The following is a 20072-nucleotide window of genomic DNA, read 5'->3' as shown; positions in this document are numbered from 1 at the left end:
CATGTAGGTATAGTGAATATTCATATCAGTGCAGAAGATCATTTAAGATTGATAATGCCACAGAAGACTGTACATTTTAATAGAAATTTTGATTTTTATTAAAAATCAAAGTAATGTTATCCTTTAGTTGCATACAAGAACAATAATGGCTAACAAATGTGAATATAATACCATACTCTTTTTTCCCTCCCTCTGTCACTCTCATCTGTTTCTCGTATTTCAGAGCAATCTTAGTTGATCAGCGCCCTCTTAGTCCCCGTGAGCAGGAGATACTTCAGAAGTCTCCCATATCTCCATTCTGCCCCGTGGAGTTTGGTAGTCCGGTCATAGACCCCACCAATGCACCGCCCAAACCTCCTCTTCCTCTTCAACGGGTTCTTCTTACAGAGTAAGTCATTCGCAGTGGAAGTGTGAAGTTGAGCATGTTATTTGGGCAGTTCTAGAAAGGTGTTTTGGGGTATGTTGTGAAAGGAGGGGTGGGGGTGTTGTTTTCATTCATTTTGTTTCATTTAAATACTTTATAAAGTGGTATTAGGGTACATGTACATCAAGTGTTATGGGGGAAGTGTGAATGAGCATATCCTTTTTTAAGCTAACCTGCAAGCATTTTTGTTTCTCCTTAGAACCATATTATAGGGGCAATTTGATTTCTCTCTCTCTCTTTGGGGGGGGGGGGGGAGGGGGGAGGCAGAGGGACTATCCTTGTCTTTTTTGTAACCTCCATATTGTTACAATCATATTAATGGAGGTAAGGAATTTTAATCTGTTTCTTGGTCTGTAGTGAGTTTGTTTCAATGCTACGAATCCGTTAGGCATATAATCAGGGGAGCTTTAGTTTGACAGGAAATGGTTTGGATGTTATTCCCCATTTGTGGTTTTTGTGTAGGTGTTGTGAAGTGTGCAGCGAAACAGCTGCTAGATTACATGACATATCCTGAACAGAATACTCAACATGGTTTATATATGAAACCCTGAATCATCGGTGGTTTGTTCAAATGGGAGGGGATTACAAGCCTTTCTTTTTCTTGGTAAGACAATGACATGGGAATTTATTAGTCGAAAGTAAGTTTTATTGTATCCAGATTTATTTCAACTGTAATTCCCCATGTGTACTGTTTTATGTATCATAAAACTTTGTGTTGACCTTATTTATTGTGATGAAAAAAAAAGCTAATTTCATGCTATAATAAAGTGGACCTCTATCAATGTATTGAAGTGAGACTTTTCCATAGGGTTCAGGTTTTTGCTGTTTATGCAACAGGAATGAATTTGAGCTGCTCTTATTCTTGACATATTTAGTTATTGGGTTTCTAGTAAGCCAAAGCTATTGTTTCTGATATCAATAAATGTTGATAGTCTTTGGATATGATATATCATCTGATTTTATTAGTGCCTCTGGTGATGGTAAATGTTACTTGTAAGATTTAATATATCACCTGATTTTATATCCCATCCCAGCAACTTGACTGTACCTCCACTGCCACCGAAGAAAACCAAGCGTAGTTCTCTGTATGACAACGAGCCCAGCGATGGTCCTTTCCCATTGCACCCTTCACTGCATAATAACAACAACCCCCACCTAAGCCGATCCTATTCAGGCAGTTCAATGTCTGTGACTAGTCAGCAGTCGGACCTTAGCAACACAAGCTCTCACAGTAGACCTGACTCCATGCATAGTACACAGCTTTCAAGTTATCACAGTGACGACTGGGATACATCCACGACTACAACTGAACAAAGCGTTGATATGTCAAGACTTTCTTACATGTCGGGTCGCTCTGAGGGCACCCTAAGTCCCACCCCTGTGGGTCAGTCTTTGCAAGCGTATTCTATGAGTGAATCGGTTATGATCTATCAGGAGAGGAGACTTATCAATGGGGGTTATACCAGTGTAGGGGGTGGTGGGGAGAGTAGCGGGGGCGACAGTACGCCGCCTCCTGCACTCCCTATCAAGGTCAAGCCCAGGACTGTTAGGCAACTGTCGGCTTATGAGAACCTTAAACCAGAGGAAGCAGATGCTCTGTGCCAGAAGCTCCAGGAGGAGGTATTTGTTTCGGAGGCACCCCAACCTGACGTGGTGGCATGCGCAACACCGAAAGGGATGGCTAAGTTTACGTCGAGCGGGGATATTGATCTTAGGCAAGAATCGGATGGCCCGCCTCCTCTGCCACCAAAAACGAACAAACACAGTAAGTTCATGCTTATCAGCAATATCACTTTATACAGATACATTCTCCCTATTTGGCTGAAAAAAGGGTTTTCCATAAAGTATGTATATCTAACTTAAAACTTAAAGATAGAGGATCTACCTGAAGTTCAAGGAAAATTTCAACAATTAGATGAATTTTAAACAAATTGAGTACATATCAGTACTTGAATTAACTGTCTTGATTAGTTTATATTTTTTGTGTATCACATCCAGCAACATTTTGGTAGTTCTCTATATCATCTTGTAAACCCATCAAGTGCCAAGTTCATCTATAATTTCCATTGGCTTTTGTACAGGAACATTCTGCTTCCAGAAGGTACATTAACTTGCTAACTTATAAATTCCCCCGTTGCCATTTCAGTCAACACCTACCTTGATCTCGTTGGAGGCTACAACACGGACGGTGTAGAACTGTCCTTCCAACAATCGTCAATCTCCACCCAAATGTTGTCTTACAACTGCTCATCAAGCCACGCCTCACCGTACGAGTACATGCAGCGCCGGGAGGAGTTCTTCCAGGCGTCCTACCGCCTCGACGGCCAAGGACTTTCTGACTCTGTCTCTACCTGCAGTACGTGTAGCGTGGCAAGGGGTCATCATTCACAGCAGGAGCGGTTCGAGATGTCACCGGGGATTGCGGGACGGAGCTACGACAAGGGGTATGAGACGATGTCACAGGGTAGTCACGATAGCGATGAGCTGCCTCCAGCGATTCCACCGAAAAAGAAGGGCTCGGTTCCTAACGTGAGTTTGATGAAATACTTTGAATATTTTCAGTGTGGGAAAGAGAGGGGATGGCAGGGAGAGAGAGATGCGGAAGAGGAAAGAGAGAGAGAAATTATCTTTGAAGAATTTCCCTCCAGTTTGTGCTGAGGAAAACCATTCATAATTTTTGATAAAGAACAGAAAATTTGTGTATATTTGTAACAATGTATGCACATCAAAAGTGACTTTATATTGTCGTGTTAGCGCAAGGACGCCCTTACCACTACACTTTTGCGCATTGCATGCGTGCAAAAATGCACTTAGCTGCATGCATAATAGCATTGCATCCGGGCGTTATTGGGGTGCGTGAAAATGTTTTGCTAAGGATGTTCTTGCACCGACACAACAATATGCATCAATTACTGAAGAATTAGTTCATCCGTTTCTCATAATTCAATCTGAAAACTGATGGTATCATTGTTTGATTTGATAACAGAGTTCTGAACTGAGGTCAAGGCATTATACAAACCCTGAGAGGCCGTCATCACCGATGTACGATCTGAAGAAGAAATCAGAAAGCATGATTGAGAATGGTGATCAGCAACACTCGCACAAGTAAGTGATGAAGTAGACGTCAACCCAACTGCTTATAGAACCTTGTTCACTGACACAAACTCCTTGTTTGTAAAGACATGTTATACTAGTTTGATCTATTTTCTCAAAGAAAGAATTTTTTATCTACATTTGCCACTCCACCCAGGTGTAGTAATTGGTTACCAGTAGTAAGAAATTACTCTAATACTTGAGCATTTGTGTACCGAATTGAATGTGGGGTACTGATAGCGTCATGTTAAGCAGGGCTGCGGAGAGAACAGTTTTTAGAACTGAAGTGGCCAGTGGCCACACTGGGTATAATATGATTACTATTATGTTTTTAAGTTTTTGTTATATCTCAGTGAATCTGATTATCTGTCTAATTTTTTTAATTTTGTATTTTTCATCTTGTTTTTTTTTTTTGAAGTGGTGCGCAGCTACCTGTATCCGCAAGACTGCCATCAGAAGCGGAGTCTGAACCAGAAGAAAGTTTTAGTGAAGGCGGTATCCTAGACATGTTAGATGTCAGTGAACTCCTATCATGGAGTCTTGAGGTAAACCAAATTATTGTGTAATCTATTTGAAATCTTGTCTTAATGAGTTTATATCTACCCAAAGATGATCTGGGGCCCATAACACAAAGCTTAACAATCATCGTAGAACATTCTTAACAATCGATTGCATTGACTACAATGTACAATTAATCGTAAAAATCAAGCATATGATAATCGCTAACTTTTGTGTTATGGGCCCCAGGCCCAAATATCAGTTTTAGTTAATGCATTATCTTTGACCTTTTAGATTTTAGTGAGCCCTCATCATGTAGTACAAGCTAAATCATTGTTATCTATTTGGAATCTAGCTCAAATTTAAATGGTGAACTGTAAGATGTTTCTTATAGAGGAGAGATAAGATAAAAGTCACTGAGAACATGTCATGAAACTAAGACACTATTCCCACTTCCCTACTCCAACTAATCAGGATATGAGGAAACTGATCATAATAATACCAACACTAAAACCACCATCCCTTGAAATATTCCACCTATATGTTCTATATGTTATCTATAATAATGATAATGATTTAAATTTATATACTGGTAATGCATAATAATCAGTGAAGACTTCCTATGTGCCATGCATTTATGAAATCACTAAATTATATAAATGATTCATAGACCATGTCCATTTACTTTGTGAAATTATCAATGTCATTTAGTATCTTGTTTTATGATGTTTATATATATCTTGTACATAATTGTTCCACACAGGAGAAAGATAATCCTGTGAAAGGTGGTCCTATTGATGCACTGATTGTATACGCAGCAGATGCAGATAGGAAAGGTTAGTTCATTAATTAAATAAGTTTTCCCCATTATCTCTTATTGTATACCAAATCTACAACGAATGATAGAAGATAATACTTAAGAGAAGCCAAGAAGCTAGGATAGGGGTTGGTTCAGGGTTTCATAGCAGTTTATTAAAATGAGGAGGCAAGCAAATAATTGCAATCAAGAAATAAAAAAATTGAAGTCTTTGAATTTTCATTCAAGTACAAAATGAATAATAAGTGTGTGTGACATGATTTTGTAATTGGCTCCCTGATCTATAAACTGATATTGATGTGAATATGCATCAGGTTTTATGTGTTTGCTGGTGTGATTTTTCTCGATTCAAATTTCAAATTATTTTTTATTAAAAAAGCCTTTGACTTCAAACAAATTGTTTTTCTGCTTGACAGATCTAGTGTACTATGAGGCTTTTCTGACAACATACAGAATGTTCATCAACTCAAGAGATCTACTCAACAAACTACTTTACAGATATCCTTTAAAACAGTAATGATATTGTGTTGATAAGATTCACTTTTGGATGATTTTGAAATGAAAACTGCTTAGTGTCATATGAAATTTCTAGTGTCATATGAAATTTCCATTTCTATAGCGATGGTGATGTGGTGAAGTTGATGCTTCTAATGGTTGATGATTGTGGTGGTGATTATGATTGTTCCCTCATTTGGTCATCTGGTGGTGGTGTTGTTGATGTTGGTGGTGATGATGGTGATGATGGTGATAATGGTGATGATGATGATGATGATGATGATGGTGATGATGGTGATGATGGTGATGATGGTGATGGTGATGATGGTGATGATGATTATTATGATGATGAAGATGACGATGATGGTGATGGTGATGATGGTGATGATGATGATTGATGATGATGGTGATGAGGATGATGGTGATGGTGATGATGGTGATGATGATGATGATGATGATGATGATGATGATGATGATGATGATGATGATGATGATGATGATGATGATGATGATGATGATAATGATGATGGTTGTGGTGGCAGTGGTGGGGGTGATGTAGATGATGATGGTGTTGATGAGTTGATGGTGATGATGCCATCAATCTTCTTAATTGTTTGATAACCATAAATCGAAACACAATGATAGAAATTATACCCCTATCATCCTTAACTGATGCTTACGTATAAGAAGTTTCGCCACAAGACTGACATGAAATCTAGGCGAGCCAACCGAAATGCATTCTTCTTACTGCTCAGGGTAGCTGGAGATCTCATGTGAGTAGATCAAAGCTCTGTTGCGTAATGGGTTACAATCAATATCTTTGTTGGTTGTATTTTTTGCACTTAGTTTGCTACATAGACTTTCAATTACAATCAGTTATACAATTGATTATAACTTTTGTGTTATAGCCCCTTATTCAATATTTTTTATGACGTCGTCATTTCATGACTTCTCAATATTTGGATGTCCTATGCTCAATAGGTGTCCGTTTGAATTATGACTGTATGGATTTATTGTTCGTGGAAGTGTAAGATACAAGTTGTGATGCAGTCAATTTGTTCAATGTTTTGTATTAGTACCAAAGCCATAATCAAGTATTTGTACCAAACTATTTGATGGATCCAATGGGCAATTAAGGAAACAAATCCGATCCCCATTTTTTTCCATTCTAACTACACTTCACGAACTGCCAAAGCCATGATGTGAGAGCATTAGCACTTTTCATATGAACTAGAAAAAAGAGACATATTATGTGGAAAGGTCCCAAATATGGGAGGTAGGACCTACATACATTATGGAATTGTTCATTACTATCATCTTCTTCTTGTACAGCGGACAAACAGAGGATGACATCTTGAAGATGTTGATGGAGCTGGTATTCCAACTCCTCTGTGACGGTGAGCTCATGCTGGCCAAGATCCTCCGAGACAAGGTCCTCACCAAGATAGAGAACAACAAGAAAGCCCTCACCACTCAAAGCAAGCATCTCTGGGGCGTCGGCATCTCCATCTCGTAAGTTGCCATTCCAAACAGAATTAAACAATTTCTACCAATTTTATATTTCTAAGAGACTGTTGAGTTGTGGGTAAAGCTTTTCTGTGTTTGTCAAAAAGTAAGAATTCCCCCACACATTGAATAGCCCTTCCTTTATCCTTTCATCATGACAGTCCAATATTTTAAGCTTTATTTTTATCAGCTTTTATTTATCAAAACAATCTTTGAATTGGCAACATTTAGTATTTCATTGATTCATTTCTATAATATTGCCAACTTAAGGACTTGATGATTATTTCCCTTTAAATATTTCTATGAGTATTCATATCATATTTATATTCTCCTACCATTGAAATAAATTACTGATGTAAACAGAGAAATATAACTTCTTGTTTATTTTAACCCATTCTTTTGTATGATTCTGTTTGTATCTGTGTATCAAAAGTTATTTTGTCAAAACCTCAAACTTACGTCACTATCTGAATGGGATGGGGAAGATTATGAAAGAGAATATACATTACCTTTACATCTACCATCTGGTTGGAACTGGAAGACTAGCTTTTAAAAGCAAATTCGATTTAATGCCATTTTTTGTATCATCTGATCCCATGTCGTTCTTGAATTGATCTAATTGAAAATGAGAGTGAAATATGATGAGATTTGAAAATGGGGAATTCCCCTGTGTATGTTCAGAAGCCACGCTTCCTGTTTACATTTAGAGAGACTTGGGGAGTGTTTCATGAAGCATATTATCAGTGGTTTTCACTGACTAGTTTGTTGACTTTGTTCTTAGCCAATCAGATGCAAGGATTTCAGTAGCTTAAAACAATTGACTGGTGAATATCACTGATTATTTGTTTCATGAAATGCTCTCAAGGTTTCTCCTTTCCTTTTTTTCTTTCCAAATTCATTACATTTTGTTACTACACTTTCATTTTTTGTTCTCTGATGGCAATATGTAGTGGACTAATGTTATTTTGTAATTATTGTTTTTGGACACAGGAGGCCATCAATAAATGAGATATCGGGTCAAGAAATTGCTGAACAAATGACCATTCTGGATTCAGAACTCTTCCAGAAAATAGAGGTAAGCATTCTGTCCCTAATAAGTAGAGAAAACCCTATCAATTTGGTGAATGCTTGATTGTTGAACCAATAAGCTTTGGTTATGTAGGTGAATATCTTTCCTAAAATGACACTGTGACTTTGAATATGGTTCAGTGTCTGTAAATGTTTGAACTTGGAGGAAATGTTCGAAAAAAAAATCACAATTTGATTTCCAGAGGTAGATTGATAGAAAGAAGTCTATGAATTTAGCATTTCTTTTAGACTATCAAGGAAAGTCATTCATTGAAGGTAAATGCATTGGACAGCTAATTGGTGGATCAACTTTAACAACAGTGAATAAATTAGTCATTTCCTTCACAAGGAGTAAACCAGCAATCAGATTTTAAATTGTGCAATTTCTACAACTAATTGGAATTAGGTAGTAGGTACCCAAGTCAAATCGCAATTGATTGCATTGTTTGCAACTCCCCCAAATCTTCATCCTTACATTTTTTCAACTATCCCCCTCTTTTTTTTTTCATTTTTGTATGTTATTTTTGTTAACAGATTCCTGAGGTTCTGATGTGGGCTAAAGAGCAATCAGAGGAGTTGAGTCCCAACCTAACAATATTCACAGAACATTTTAACAAGATGTCATATTGGTAAGCATTATCCTTTCCTGTTCTTCTGTCATTTCGCTTTACGTAAATCAAAGTTCTCAGTATTATGTGATACAGGAAACAAAACAAAAACAAAAAATCATCAGAGATTTTAGGAAGAACTCAAAATTTATAGAATGTCACTGGAAAGGTGATCGTTGAGGCAAAAAAATAGGTTTCAACGGAAACATTTAAATAAGTAAAACAAAATACAATCAAAGAACACCAAGTATCAGCAGAGAATCAATGCCAATCATAGATTTGTTTTGTTTTGTGGTGATAGTTACACTGCATAGTGTATAAATGTTCTACAGTACAGTTTTCTATGAATCTGTGTCTTGTTTTGCTTGGTTTGTGAAGAAATTTGATTCTAAACTTGTTTATGTGGATTTTGTGTTCCCCTTTTCAGGGTAAGGTCTCTAATCTTGCAAGAACCCAAGGCTCAAGACAGGGAGAGAATTCTCATCAAATTCATCAAAGTCATGAAGGTAAATTCTAGTCCTCAGCTTCACCTTCATTACCTCAAAATATATCATTGATGAAAATAATATCTTCAAATATTATTTGCTAGAAATAAAAGGGGATTAAAAGGGTTCTCTTCTTTTTAGTTTTTTTGAGAAACTCAAATTCTGCAAAAAGATAAAAAGATGGTACACAGTCTAGAAAACTTCTGAATTATCCTTTGTTTTGTCCAAACAGAAGTGTTGAAAGGGAGAAGATACTGAGAGAGGTTCCTGGTATTACAGAGCCATGGCCAGACATCATTCAGACTTTTGTTACAATACCTCATCGCTCCTTGTGTTGTTCCCTTTCTAATGAAGACAGTGACAATACTATTTTTAGATTGCACAGTGTGGCATTACAATGAATCTTTCTTTACCTTTCTTTATTCGTACAGCACCTGAGAAAGCTCAACAACTTCAACTCATACCTCGCAGTCTTATCAGCATTAGACTCTGCTCCTGTCAGGAGACTTGAATGGCAGAGGCAAACAGTTGAGGTAAAAATTGCTTTGGTGTGATGAAGGAAAATCGTAGAAAGAATTGGTATAAAAAAATTGAAGAAAAAAAATGTGGAAATTGTTCTTTCAAAAAGTAAACAATTTGTTCAAATATTTGTCATTAGTCCAGTTTCACCATGATTGCTTGATACTGTACAAAAGTCATCTTTTGTTGTCATTCAGAAGGTGCTAAAATAGAAGTACAAAAGTAAACCAGTATGTATATTATGTGGGGAAGAATAAACATCTTACACCAGTCTAGAAACAATAGTAAACAGGTTAGAGATATAAAGGTGATAAATGGAGGGGTCTGAAGGAAAAGTAGAGCCATGACTGCACATAGGGCTATGTTATTTGAGGTAGTGTGCAACGTAATATAATTATCCACTTGGATATTTTTTCTAGTGAACTTGATGTGCATTTGCATGAATGCACAAAACATGTCCAATCTGTAAACTTTCAAGTGGATTTTCAACTTTAAAAGCAACAGGTTGACAAGAATGATACCCAGCTTAAGCCTTCTATTTTCATGAGATTTTAATAAAATTGATAATTTCTTCTTTTTTCAGGGTTTGAAGGAGTATTGTACCTTGATTGATAGTTCATCATCGTTTCGCTGCTACCGGGCTGCTTTAGCTATGGCTGAACCTCCTTGTATACCCTACCTGTAAGTTGTCACATTACAGATATATAACTTCGCAAATAATTCTCTACTTTTTCAGGATATTGGGAATAATCATTAGTTCAAAAAGAAATTGTGAAAGGTATAATTGCTGTGATTTCTTAGGCTCTCATGATTAAATAATTGTAAATTGTATGTTGTTAACTGATGAAGGAATCATGTTTTATAGTACTGTAAAGAATTATTCTTTTCCCAATACAGTAATATTTTTAATGAAATATTCTGCTTTTTCTTGTACTTTTCTCTAGATCACATTATTACCTTTAAGAAAAATCTAAATATCTATAAAAACAAGAACTGGCAGACGTTTCATTAATAATTTCTTGAATTAAACACTGTTATTGTTGTATATATGATATTAACCTTTTACCACCAATTGTTTTCTGGGCTGTGTCAGAAAGTGGTAGCTTTCTGTCTGAAACTGAATGATTAAAGATAATTATATCTGAAGAAATAAGCCCTATCAATATAGGAATTGTTTATTGTGAAAGCACAATCGACACTCGGGATATTTGATATTTACTCTATATGTTTCTCACAGTGGTCTGATCTTACAAGACATCACATTTGTTCACATTGGAAACCCAGAGGAGCTTCCCGATAATGGGGGCGTCAACTTTGTCAAGTGCTTGCAGTACTTCCAAATCCTGGACAGTATGCGCAGATTCAAACAACAGTAAGTGTCAAGATCCCATTTTTTATTTTTCCTTAGTGCGTAGTGTTGTGTTATTACTTGTTCATCAGGGCCCTGTCTTACAAAGAGTTGCGATTGATCTGATTGATCGCACCCATATGAAAGCCAGCAACGTTAACATCTGGGGCCCGTCTTACAAAGACTTGCGATTGATCCGATCAATCAAAGCTATGGAAAGCCAGCAAAGTCAACATATAAAATGCATGTTTGCTCAAAATGTTTTTCTAGATATGAATGTATATCCATAAATTCATTGATTTCTTGACTGTTCGGTGTGTTCTCCTTTGTTTACAAAGGACATTTCGCTTATTTCCTGTAGAAAAAAATTATGACACCGATGGATTTCCATAGAGTTACGATTGATTGGATCAATCATAACTCTTTGTAAGACGGGGCCCAGAAATACATGTTTGTTCAAAATAATTACTAGAAATGATGTATATCCATTCATTATCTGTCTTCTTGACAATTCAGTATGCTTCTTTGTGTTTTCAAAGGACATCAAACAATTTATAAAAGAAAAAATAATGACATTGTTTGATTTCCATATACTTGAGATTGATCGGATCAATCGTAACTCTTTGTAAGACGGGCCCCGGGACTACATGAGCCATGTGGCATGACAAAGGATGTAAAGTACCAACAGAAGGTATACTGATCACTTGAACTTCACATGCATTTAATACACCTGATGTGTAAGCTGTCACAAAGGCCTTCAGTTGGTAGAGTGCCTTATCATTCTTTGATATTAAAATTTATCAAATTCATTTTACGTATGATGATAGGATGAGATATGTTACAGACAAAAGAGTTGCATGATTTCTGATGTGTACTTAAAAACATGTCAATCTCTTTGGTAAATTAAAAAAAAGAATATGAGGTCATACAATTTTTATTTTTGTTGGAAAACATACAGGGAGTATTGCTAGTGAAAAGGTTTATTCAAGCAAGATTCCAATCTAATGAAAGAAAAGTTATTAAATCAATGCTGTTTATGGAGAGAGCATCACTCATATTTCGAAAGTCAATATGAATTGCTACTTATCTCTCTTTCCAACCCTTTGTGTGAATAAATAATATCATTTGTCTTTTGAAACTAATACAAATTACCACTTTCTCTCTATTCCAAACAGTCACTACGACACACTGAAGAAAGATGAGAAGGTTTTGCTGGTCTTCAATGACTTTTCTGAGTACTTGGATGAGGAAGCTATGTGGCAGCTGTCAAAGGTCATCAAGCCATGAAATCCCACTCCTGCCACCTAAAGTAAGATCTTGGATTCCTTGGATAATTTTATCATCTCTGAAACCATCAGAACACGGTTCCTACCTCTTAAGCCATTATCAGGATCTTTCATTCCTTGGATGGCATTGCATTAACAACATGGATTCTACTCGTGATTCCATCTGGGAAGTGTTTCTACTCTTGGTACCTTATCTGGATCTTAGTGTTCTTGATCGACATCATTATGGAGTCAATGCTCAACATGGATTCAACACTACGTACCATCTTACTTCGGATCTCTATTGTGACTCCATTGCTGCAATCTAGGAATCCTTGGAAGGCATCATCATCATCATACCCTATTTCATCTTTGATGTGCTTTTGACTCGTGGGTGCCGTCATCCCACTCCTGCCACCTGGACTGTGGAATCCTTAAACAATAACTGTTGTCAACCTAGACGCTATCTTGAAGGCCACACAGACACTTCAAATCCTTTGGCTTGATTTCAACTCTTGATTTCGGTGCAACTCTTTGACACCACCCTGTTCGATGTACTCCTTTAGGATGCCCAAGCAGTTGCAGCTAGTGCTAGATTCCAGAATTCTTATAGTGGATCTATATGGTCGAAGCCCGCAGAAGACATTTTTTGTCAGGGGACAAGCTTTCAGTCGCGTGAACTGCAGTGAATCTAGTCTTGTTGTAAAGCTGTGATGCTTGAAGTGCATTGAAGATTCAATTGACTTGTTGGCTGTGCCAGCATTTATGAACTTGGCATTATGTGTATTTGAAGGCTGCAATCTTCCTCCGAGAAGGTACAAACATTTATAGGCAGTAAATACTTTTTTTCAGTATTAATGCGTGATCCCACTGTGTGGGGGCTACACAATATTGATTTACAAGGTGAAAACACTACTTAATTTTAGATAACCTGATGGATGTGTTTGATTTATTAGATGTAGCAAAACAAGTAATCTGACATTTTAATTTTAATGTCAATAATAAGTTATTTGGACTCTGCCACTTGATGTGGGGTTTCAGCACAAAACAGTATTCCTCCATGTGCTGTTTTCTGTTTTTTTTTAATTTATTGATCACTCTCTTAATTTTCTGCTGCTGTGACCATTTTAGTCAGAATCACCATTTTCCATCGTCGTCGTCATCATCATCACCATCATCACTATCACAGTCATCCTTGTCATCATCAACATCATCATCACCATCATCACCTTTATCTTATTCACCATCAAATCCATCATTGCCATCATTATCATCACATTCATCCATATGTTCAAATCATCTCAAACACTATTCTCTCTTGCCCATTGAAGTACAAAAGATACACTCAGAACCCTAAATTTTCTTCATTTTTGATCATGATTGTCTCCTTTTTAATCAATATGTACTATTAACAGTAACATAAGATATTTTCTTTAACTTTCATATGTGTGTGTCATACAGAACAAATGTCTGTTCTTGTTAGTTACATGTATGTATATTTACTTGAAAGACATATGGATATGTTCATTCATTGTGAAAAATTTATGTAAGGATATCTTGCCAAAAAAAAATCTCCTTAAACGAGCCCCATGTCTGCAACTCCTTTATTGTCATCCCGCTCTTGACATAAGTGCAGTCTAGTAAATCTTAAGTGAGTCATATCACAGCATTTCTTTTCATTTTGTCTCTTTTGAAATTTTATTTATATTTTTCAAGAAAATGATGTACAAATGAATGTTGGAACATTTTTTTTCCTCATAAACTTTATCAAGACTAGTGACTAAGAAATCTTGACAAGTTTCACAAGTTATTTAATCAAATCTTTGCATGTTGATAATTAAATATTTATTTTTTTATACTGGAATGATAATCATATTATGCATGGATGAGGGCACACAGTGTGATTGTAGACTTTCTAATATGAGAGTAATCTAGTTTGCTGATCTAGCAAATACTATGTAATCTACTCCTGATTTTTATGCAAGAAAATTGGCTGATTGACTTGTACAAATGGAAATATGTCATGTAAATGTAATCCTAAATTATGTAGTTTGCCTGATGTTATATTATTTAGAAAAGATTCAGTAATTAAACGATTGTAGAAAATTGGTTTGTAAGAAGTGCAATTTTAGATAAATGATAGTACTTTAAGTAAATAAATCTCATAAAAATAGTGATTGATTTGCAGCCCTATTTTGATCTGACCATGAATACATTGCTTTATCTTCTTGTTCATGGTATATTCTCTGATCATTTTAATGACTCTTTGTATTCTTCTATTTGGAGTAAATACAATGTATGTTTGGGATTCTAAAGGAAGTTTTGATGGGAGAGACCTAGAGAAAAACAAACCATTTCACAGAACTATCCTTTGTTCATTTAAGTCAGCTATTTAAAAACAACCAGAAGTTTGAATGAAAAAGATTCTGGAGATTTGTTTATGCATCATACATTTGATCATCAGAATCATCTGTCAGCTGAGGAAACAACATAATCTTTTTTTTTTTTTTTTTTGGGGGGGGGGGGGTTAAATGAGCAAATCAGTTTGTGTTTCAGAAAGCTGTTTGTAAATTATGCACGACTTTATACATAACTGGAACATGTTCTTAGGTGCTTCGTAACCCACATAGGGGATGTCATTTAGCACAAAAAGAGGTCACCAGTTTGTTTGTAAAAGTGTGCCTAAGTTATGAACAGCTTTATGAAATGGCCCCATGTGCCATACCCCAGTTTAGTTTGATAGGACTTTTTCCAAATGACACATCGTCAGATTTTTTATGTCTTCAGATCCTTGTAAGTACTGGTACCTCTGCATTTGTTCATGGAGAATCACTTAGTTTTTGTTATAATGCTGCCAATATATTAAGCGTAGTAGTTACTGCTAATCTGTATTGTTTTCTATTTTCCTTCAAACTTTGCTGTATAATTATCTCAAAAATTAAATGCAATTCCAAAGGAATTTTAGAAAATGATCTCATGCTTAGCTGTGTTTAGTTTCAACAGGTTCAGAATAAACACAGCAATTTAATATTAAAGTGTAGGGCAGTTTGAGATAGTTAAAATAAACTGGAATGCTCTTAGGTACTACATGTAGTTTGGCAGTTTTGCCAGTATTAAGATTAATTTCAGTTTCTATCTCTCTTCTTGATACCCCCTTATTACTTTACTTGTCACACTTTAATGATGCAAAGGGTCTATAGGTACATGTATATGGCCATGCAATAAATTATACTCCACATAAACCCTGTTATTTGCTGCTTTATGTCGCCCTTAAAAATATATGTATATTTACCGAGTTAGAATTTATTCACAGGTTGGAGTGTTATGTGTAGTATCAGAGGACTCCATCTAGTTTATAGGGTACATCTTTCTTTGTGGTAGGTTTGGAAAATACAGGGTCATTTTATCTTAAATTCGCACCAAGTCTGCATTCTTTGAAGACTTGTTGAACTGTACCCCCCTATTTATTTTTCTTTCACAAGTAGTTTCTAGGTTAGCACACAGAAAACCCAACAATTTCAGCCTGAATTGTATGAATTGAAAGTTGATCATTGTATTTGAACAGCTCATCACTCTAACCATGGACATTTTGTATTTAGAGGAGAGAAAGAACAAAGGTTTGATTATTTTGAAAGGATATTCATACTTATAGATAAATATCCAGCCTTGCATATCAAAGTCAAATTATTCAGACCTATATCACCAGTATCTTCAAACATGGCACAGGATAATGTATTGTATAATATGACTCAAACAACTTCTTGACTTACTTTTGCAAGCCAGATGAAATATACTTTTTGTGTGACTATAAAATTTAACTGTTCTAATTTGAATAATGGTAATTTGTCATGTGTGTGTGAAACTTGTTTTTCGTCAACACCATAGGTGATATAAAATTCAATCCAATTGCAGCAACTGCATAAATATCTTACTTTGCCTTTCAATACACTGTTTTGGTTTTCATATTCAGTGCTTTCACAGTTTCTTTTTTTCTTAGACTTAAAAATATGAAATATCGATTGTACTTAAAAGTTACAATAGGGTTTGGGGTTGTTATTCTCTTAAACTTTCTTTGGCAAGTAAAACTTATCTAGCTTCCAGCATATACTAGCATTTGATTTTTTTATTTAACAGAGCCAATGTTCAAAAACCTATTTATTACTAATAATAACAGGGAAGTGAAATGCATTATGAACAATATTTGGAATAAGATGCATTTCGATATGTCAAAATACCTGAAATATATAGGTATGTATTTAGAATTATGTGTTGAGGAATTTAGTGTTTCAAATTATATGAATATATATATATTTCATTGTACTGTATCTATGTATGTATGTCTATGTATGTTATGCAATCAATTGATGTAATAAAAAAAGAAGCTATAACTTGTCAAATAAAACAGCGCCCCCTGCTGGCAAACATACTCCATCAAATAAATACTATTGCTTTCAATCTACATGAATTTATTCAACCTGTATTGTTTACTAAATGTTTTACACTTTCATACAACCTCTGTCATGCCTATGGAGTCTACAAGTTGGTCTCTAGTATAAATGTTCTTTTAAAAAAAAATGAGAAGAATAAGGAGGAGAAGAAGCGAGAGGCTAATCACAATAACATTGTTGAAGGAGCCCCAATAGAGAGAATATGAAGGAGGGGGGGGGGGTGGAAATTGAGAAGAGCAAGGAGGAGAAGTAGAAGACAGGGAAGAAGAAGAATGAAGGGAGGATAGAGAAGAGAAAGAGACAATAACAATCATTTGTTAGAGGAGCCCCAATGTTTAATGTGCTCAAGAAATGAAACTCCTCAAGAGCAAGGAGGAGAAGTAGAAGACAGGGAAGAAGAAGAATGAAGGGAGGATAGAGAAGAGAAAGAGACAATAACAATCATTTGTTAGAGGAGCCCCAATGTTTAATGTGCTCAAGAAATGAAACTCCTCACGATTGTATCAATAGTGATTCATGATAAAGTAAAGTTCTATCCCCTACATTTTGGATTAAAAGCGATATATACCTTTATGGCCAAACTTTTACTACAAATTGTAATTAAAAGAATCATAAAAACACAACTGGTGTCAGAGTAATAACAGCCTCCCCCCCACTCCCATGGCAAAATACTTGTAAAAGGGAGAAAGAGAGATAAAGAAGAAAAAAGGGATAGGAGAAAAAAAAGGAAAAGAATATCAAATAATAGAAAAAATTATTTTTACTGATTTTCTTAGAAATCGTATATTTTGTCCGCTCATGTTCATTTTGATTTTTTCAACAGAAAAGGGAAATCAATAGAGAATAAGTCTTGAAACTTGATAACTCTGAACAAAATCCTTGCACTTGGGGTTGGGGCACATGCTGATACAGATACTCCCCTGTTTAAAGGGATGGTCCGGGCTGGAAATATTAATATCTTAATACATAGAGTAGAATTCACTGAGCAAAATACCGAAAATTTCATCAAAATCGGATAACAAATAATAAAGTTATTGAAGTTTAAAGTTTAGCAATAAATTTGAATAAACCTAATTTCATGTAATAAAATACAAAAGAACAAGTGGGGATGTGACATCATCAGCCCACCTATTGGATATTCATGACAACTGTTTTCACAAAATATTACTAAACTTTAAAATTCAATAACACAAAAAAATTGTGCAAAGTTGCCAATAATTTGCTTAACAGGAAACAAAAATCTCCTTTACCAGAACATCTCACTCATGGTGATCAGGCTGAGCTTGCAAATTGCTTCGATCAGTATTTTGTAGATAAGATTCTAACAATCCGGCAGTGCCTTCTAACTCCTGCCTTACACTCAAATGACACTGTTAGCGAAATTAAGTCAGAATTGAGGGAATTTCAACCTGTCACTATCAGTGAGATGGAAGTATTTATAAAAAATTCTCCAAACAAATCATGTGAACTTGACCCAATCCCAACAGATTTGGTTAAGAAATGTTCCACAGTTCTGTTACCTAGCTGTCATTACTAGAATAGTAAATACAAGTCTTAGTTCGGGAGTTGTACCACAGGTCTGTAAAAAAGCTGTCATCCATCCGACGCTGAAAAAGTCAGGCTTAGATCAAGAGTGTTTGAAAAATTACTGCCCGATATCAAACTTGTCTTTTTTAGGTAAACTACTGGAAAGAGTTGTTTTCTCACGTCTAACATCATATTTACAAGATAATGAGTTACTTGACCCACATCAATCCGCGTACAAGCCTGGTCATAGTGTAGAAACACTACTAGTTAACTTAACAGATACTATTTATAGAGAAATGGATAATGGCAACATTACGGCACTCATTATGCTAGATATGAGTTCAGCATTTGACACAGTAGATCACACTATCCTGATTGAAAGGCTTAACTCATTAGGTATCAAGGGGACTGCCCTTGCTTGGTTCATATCCTATCTATCAGAACGATCTCAATATGTTAGAATCGGTAGTTCTATCTCAGGTTTAACTACTCTGAAGTTTGGGGTACCCCAGGGCTCTGTAGGAGGTCCACTGCTCTATTCTCTCTATATGCAACCAATCAGCAAGATATTTCGTAAACATGGCATATTTATGCCGATGACATACAACTCTATTTGTCTTTTCAACCTTCAATGTCGTCACTGAACTCTGCTATCACAAAACTTGAAGCATGTCTACAAGACCTTAAGACATGGCTTGTATCTAATTGCCTGAAACTGAATGATGATAAATCAGAATTCTTAATACTTGGATCGAAGTTTATGCTTAGTAAATTGACTTTCAGTCATGTCGTGTCCATCTTGGTAGCTCTTGTATCACTCCGTCTAAAACAGCCCGTAATCTTGGGGTTATATTTGATCAGGAAATGACTTTTCGCAACCATATCACTCAAGTCCAACAAAATGTCAGATATCAACTACGTAATTTGAGTTTCATCAGAAAGTCACTGTCTAAACCTGCAGCCGAGATACTTATCCATGCTTTAATTTCCTCCCGTTTAGATTTTTCAAACTCATTGTTCTGTAACCTCCCACAAAAAGATTTGACAAACCTTCAACGTCTACAAAACTCTGCTGCCCGTCTCCTAACCTACACTAAAAAGTATGACTCCATCTCGCCAATCCTCCAGTCCTTACATTGGCTGCCTGTTGGTAAAAGAATCACCTTCAAAATTATTTTACTAATACATCATTCAATTTTTTCTCTCTTCCCCACATATCTCAGCAGCTCTATCTCAAAATATCAGCATTCACGTAGTCTTCGCTCATCATCTGATTCTCTATTGCTCCAGACACCCAGAACAAAACACAAATGGGGGGGGGGGGGGACCATGCATTCTCTGTTATAGGACCAAAGCTATGGAATCAACTGCCTATCCAATTACGCCAAATTTCATCAACAGAAGCATTTAAGTCCCAATTGAAAACTTATTTAATCTCCCATTAGCAGTTTAATATTGTGTTTATTCAGGAGAATTCAAATTCTATTCTTTTTTGTTTTCTATTGTTGTGTTTTGTGTTTATTTTCCTTGAAGCGCCATGAGCACCGAAAGGTGGACCTGTGCGCTATATAAGTAGCCACCATTATTATTAATAACTTTGTTATTTGTTATCCGATTTTGATGAAATTTTCGGCATTTTGCTCAGTGAATTCTACTCTATTTATTAAGCTATAAATACTTTCAGCCCGGATCATCTCTTTAATTTGTATTTGACAATCTAAATTCTTTACACTATTTCACACACATATCACACCATAACTAGCTCCTAATAACAACCCTCCATAAAGAAATAAATGGAATAGGTCCATGGACTAAACAAGATAGACATAATGACATCATTATCGACAGTTTTGAGATGGTTATATAAAAACAAAATGCTGTTATATGTTTCAATATTTACTTGAGGAAAGTAATTTTTGCCTTATGTAAAGTCACTATGAAATTGAGGGCCACTGCCCCACCCCTAAGGGT

General features: G+C 35.8%; 1 protein-coding gene across 3 annotated transcripts in view; it reads left to right on the top strand.

Annotated features, from left to right (window-relative positions):
* The window catches only part of LOC129277923 (rap guanine nucleotide exchange factor 1-like), a 32245-nt gene extending 15679 nt beyond the window's left edge, over nucleotides 1-16566 (top strand). For all 3 annotated transcript variants that reach the window (XM_064110580.1, XM_054914110.2, XM_064110579.1), the window contains exons 6-21: nucleotides 224-388; nucleotides 1459-2189; nucleotides 2571-2953; nucleotides 3411-3529; nucleotides 3936-4062; nucleotides 4779-4851; nucleotides 5249-5330; nucleotides 6008-6100; nucleotides 6660-6839; nucleotides 7824-7908; nucleotides 8436-8530; nucleotides 8937-9015; nucleotides 9426-9527; nucleotides 10097-10194; nucleotides 10751-10885; nucleotides 12037-16566. In XM_064110580.1, the coding sequence (XP_063966650.1) occupies nucleotides 224-388; nucleotides 1459-2189; nucleotides 2571-2953; nucleotides 3411-3529; nucleotides 3936-4062; nucleotides 4779-4851; nucleotides 5249-5330; nucleotides 6008-6100; nucleotides 6660-6839; nucleotides 7824-7908; nucleotides 8436-8530; nucleotides 8937-9015; nucleotides 9426-9527; nucleotides 10097-10194; nucleotides 10751-10885; nucleotides 12037-12148 (2659 nt within the window). In that variant the 3' untranslated portion in view covers nucleotides 12149-16566. The remainder of the gene's footprint in view (nucleotides 1-223; nucleotides 389-1458; nucleotides 2190-2570; nucleotides 2954-3410; nucleotides 3530-3935; nucleotides 4063-4778; nucleotides 4852-5248; nucleotides 5331-6007; nucleotides 6101-6659; nucleotides 6840-7823; nucleotides 7909-8435; nucleotides 8531-8936; nucleotides 9016-9425; nucleotides 9528-10096; nucleotides 10195-10750; nucleotides 10886-12036) is intronic.
* Nucleotides 16567-20072: the final 3506 nt, after the last annotated feature.

Source organism: Lytechinus pictus, chromosome 15, assembly GCF_037042905.1.
Source record: "Lytechinus pictus isolate F3 Inbred chromosome 15, Lp3.0, whole genome shotgun sequence".
Classification (NCBI taxonomy): Eukaryota; Metazoa; Echinodermata; class Echinoidea; order Temnopleuroida; family Toxopneustidae; genus Lytechinus; species Lytechinus pictus.
Note: the sequence above shows the minus strand (reverse complement) of the source record. Positions and strands in the feature narration are given on the sequence as shown.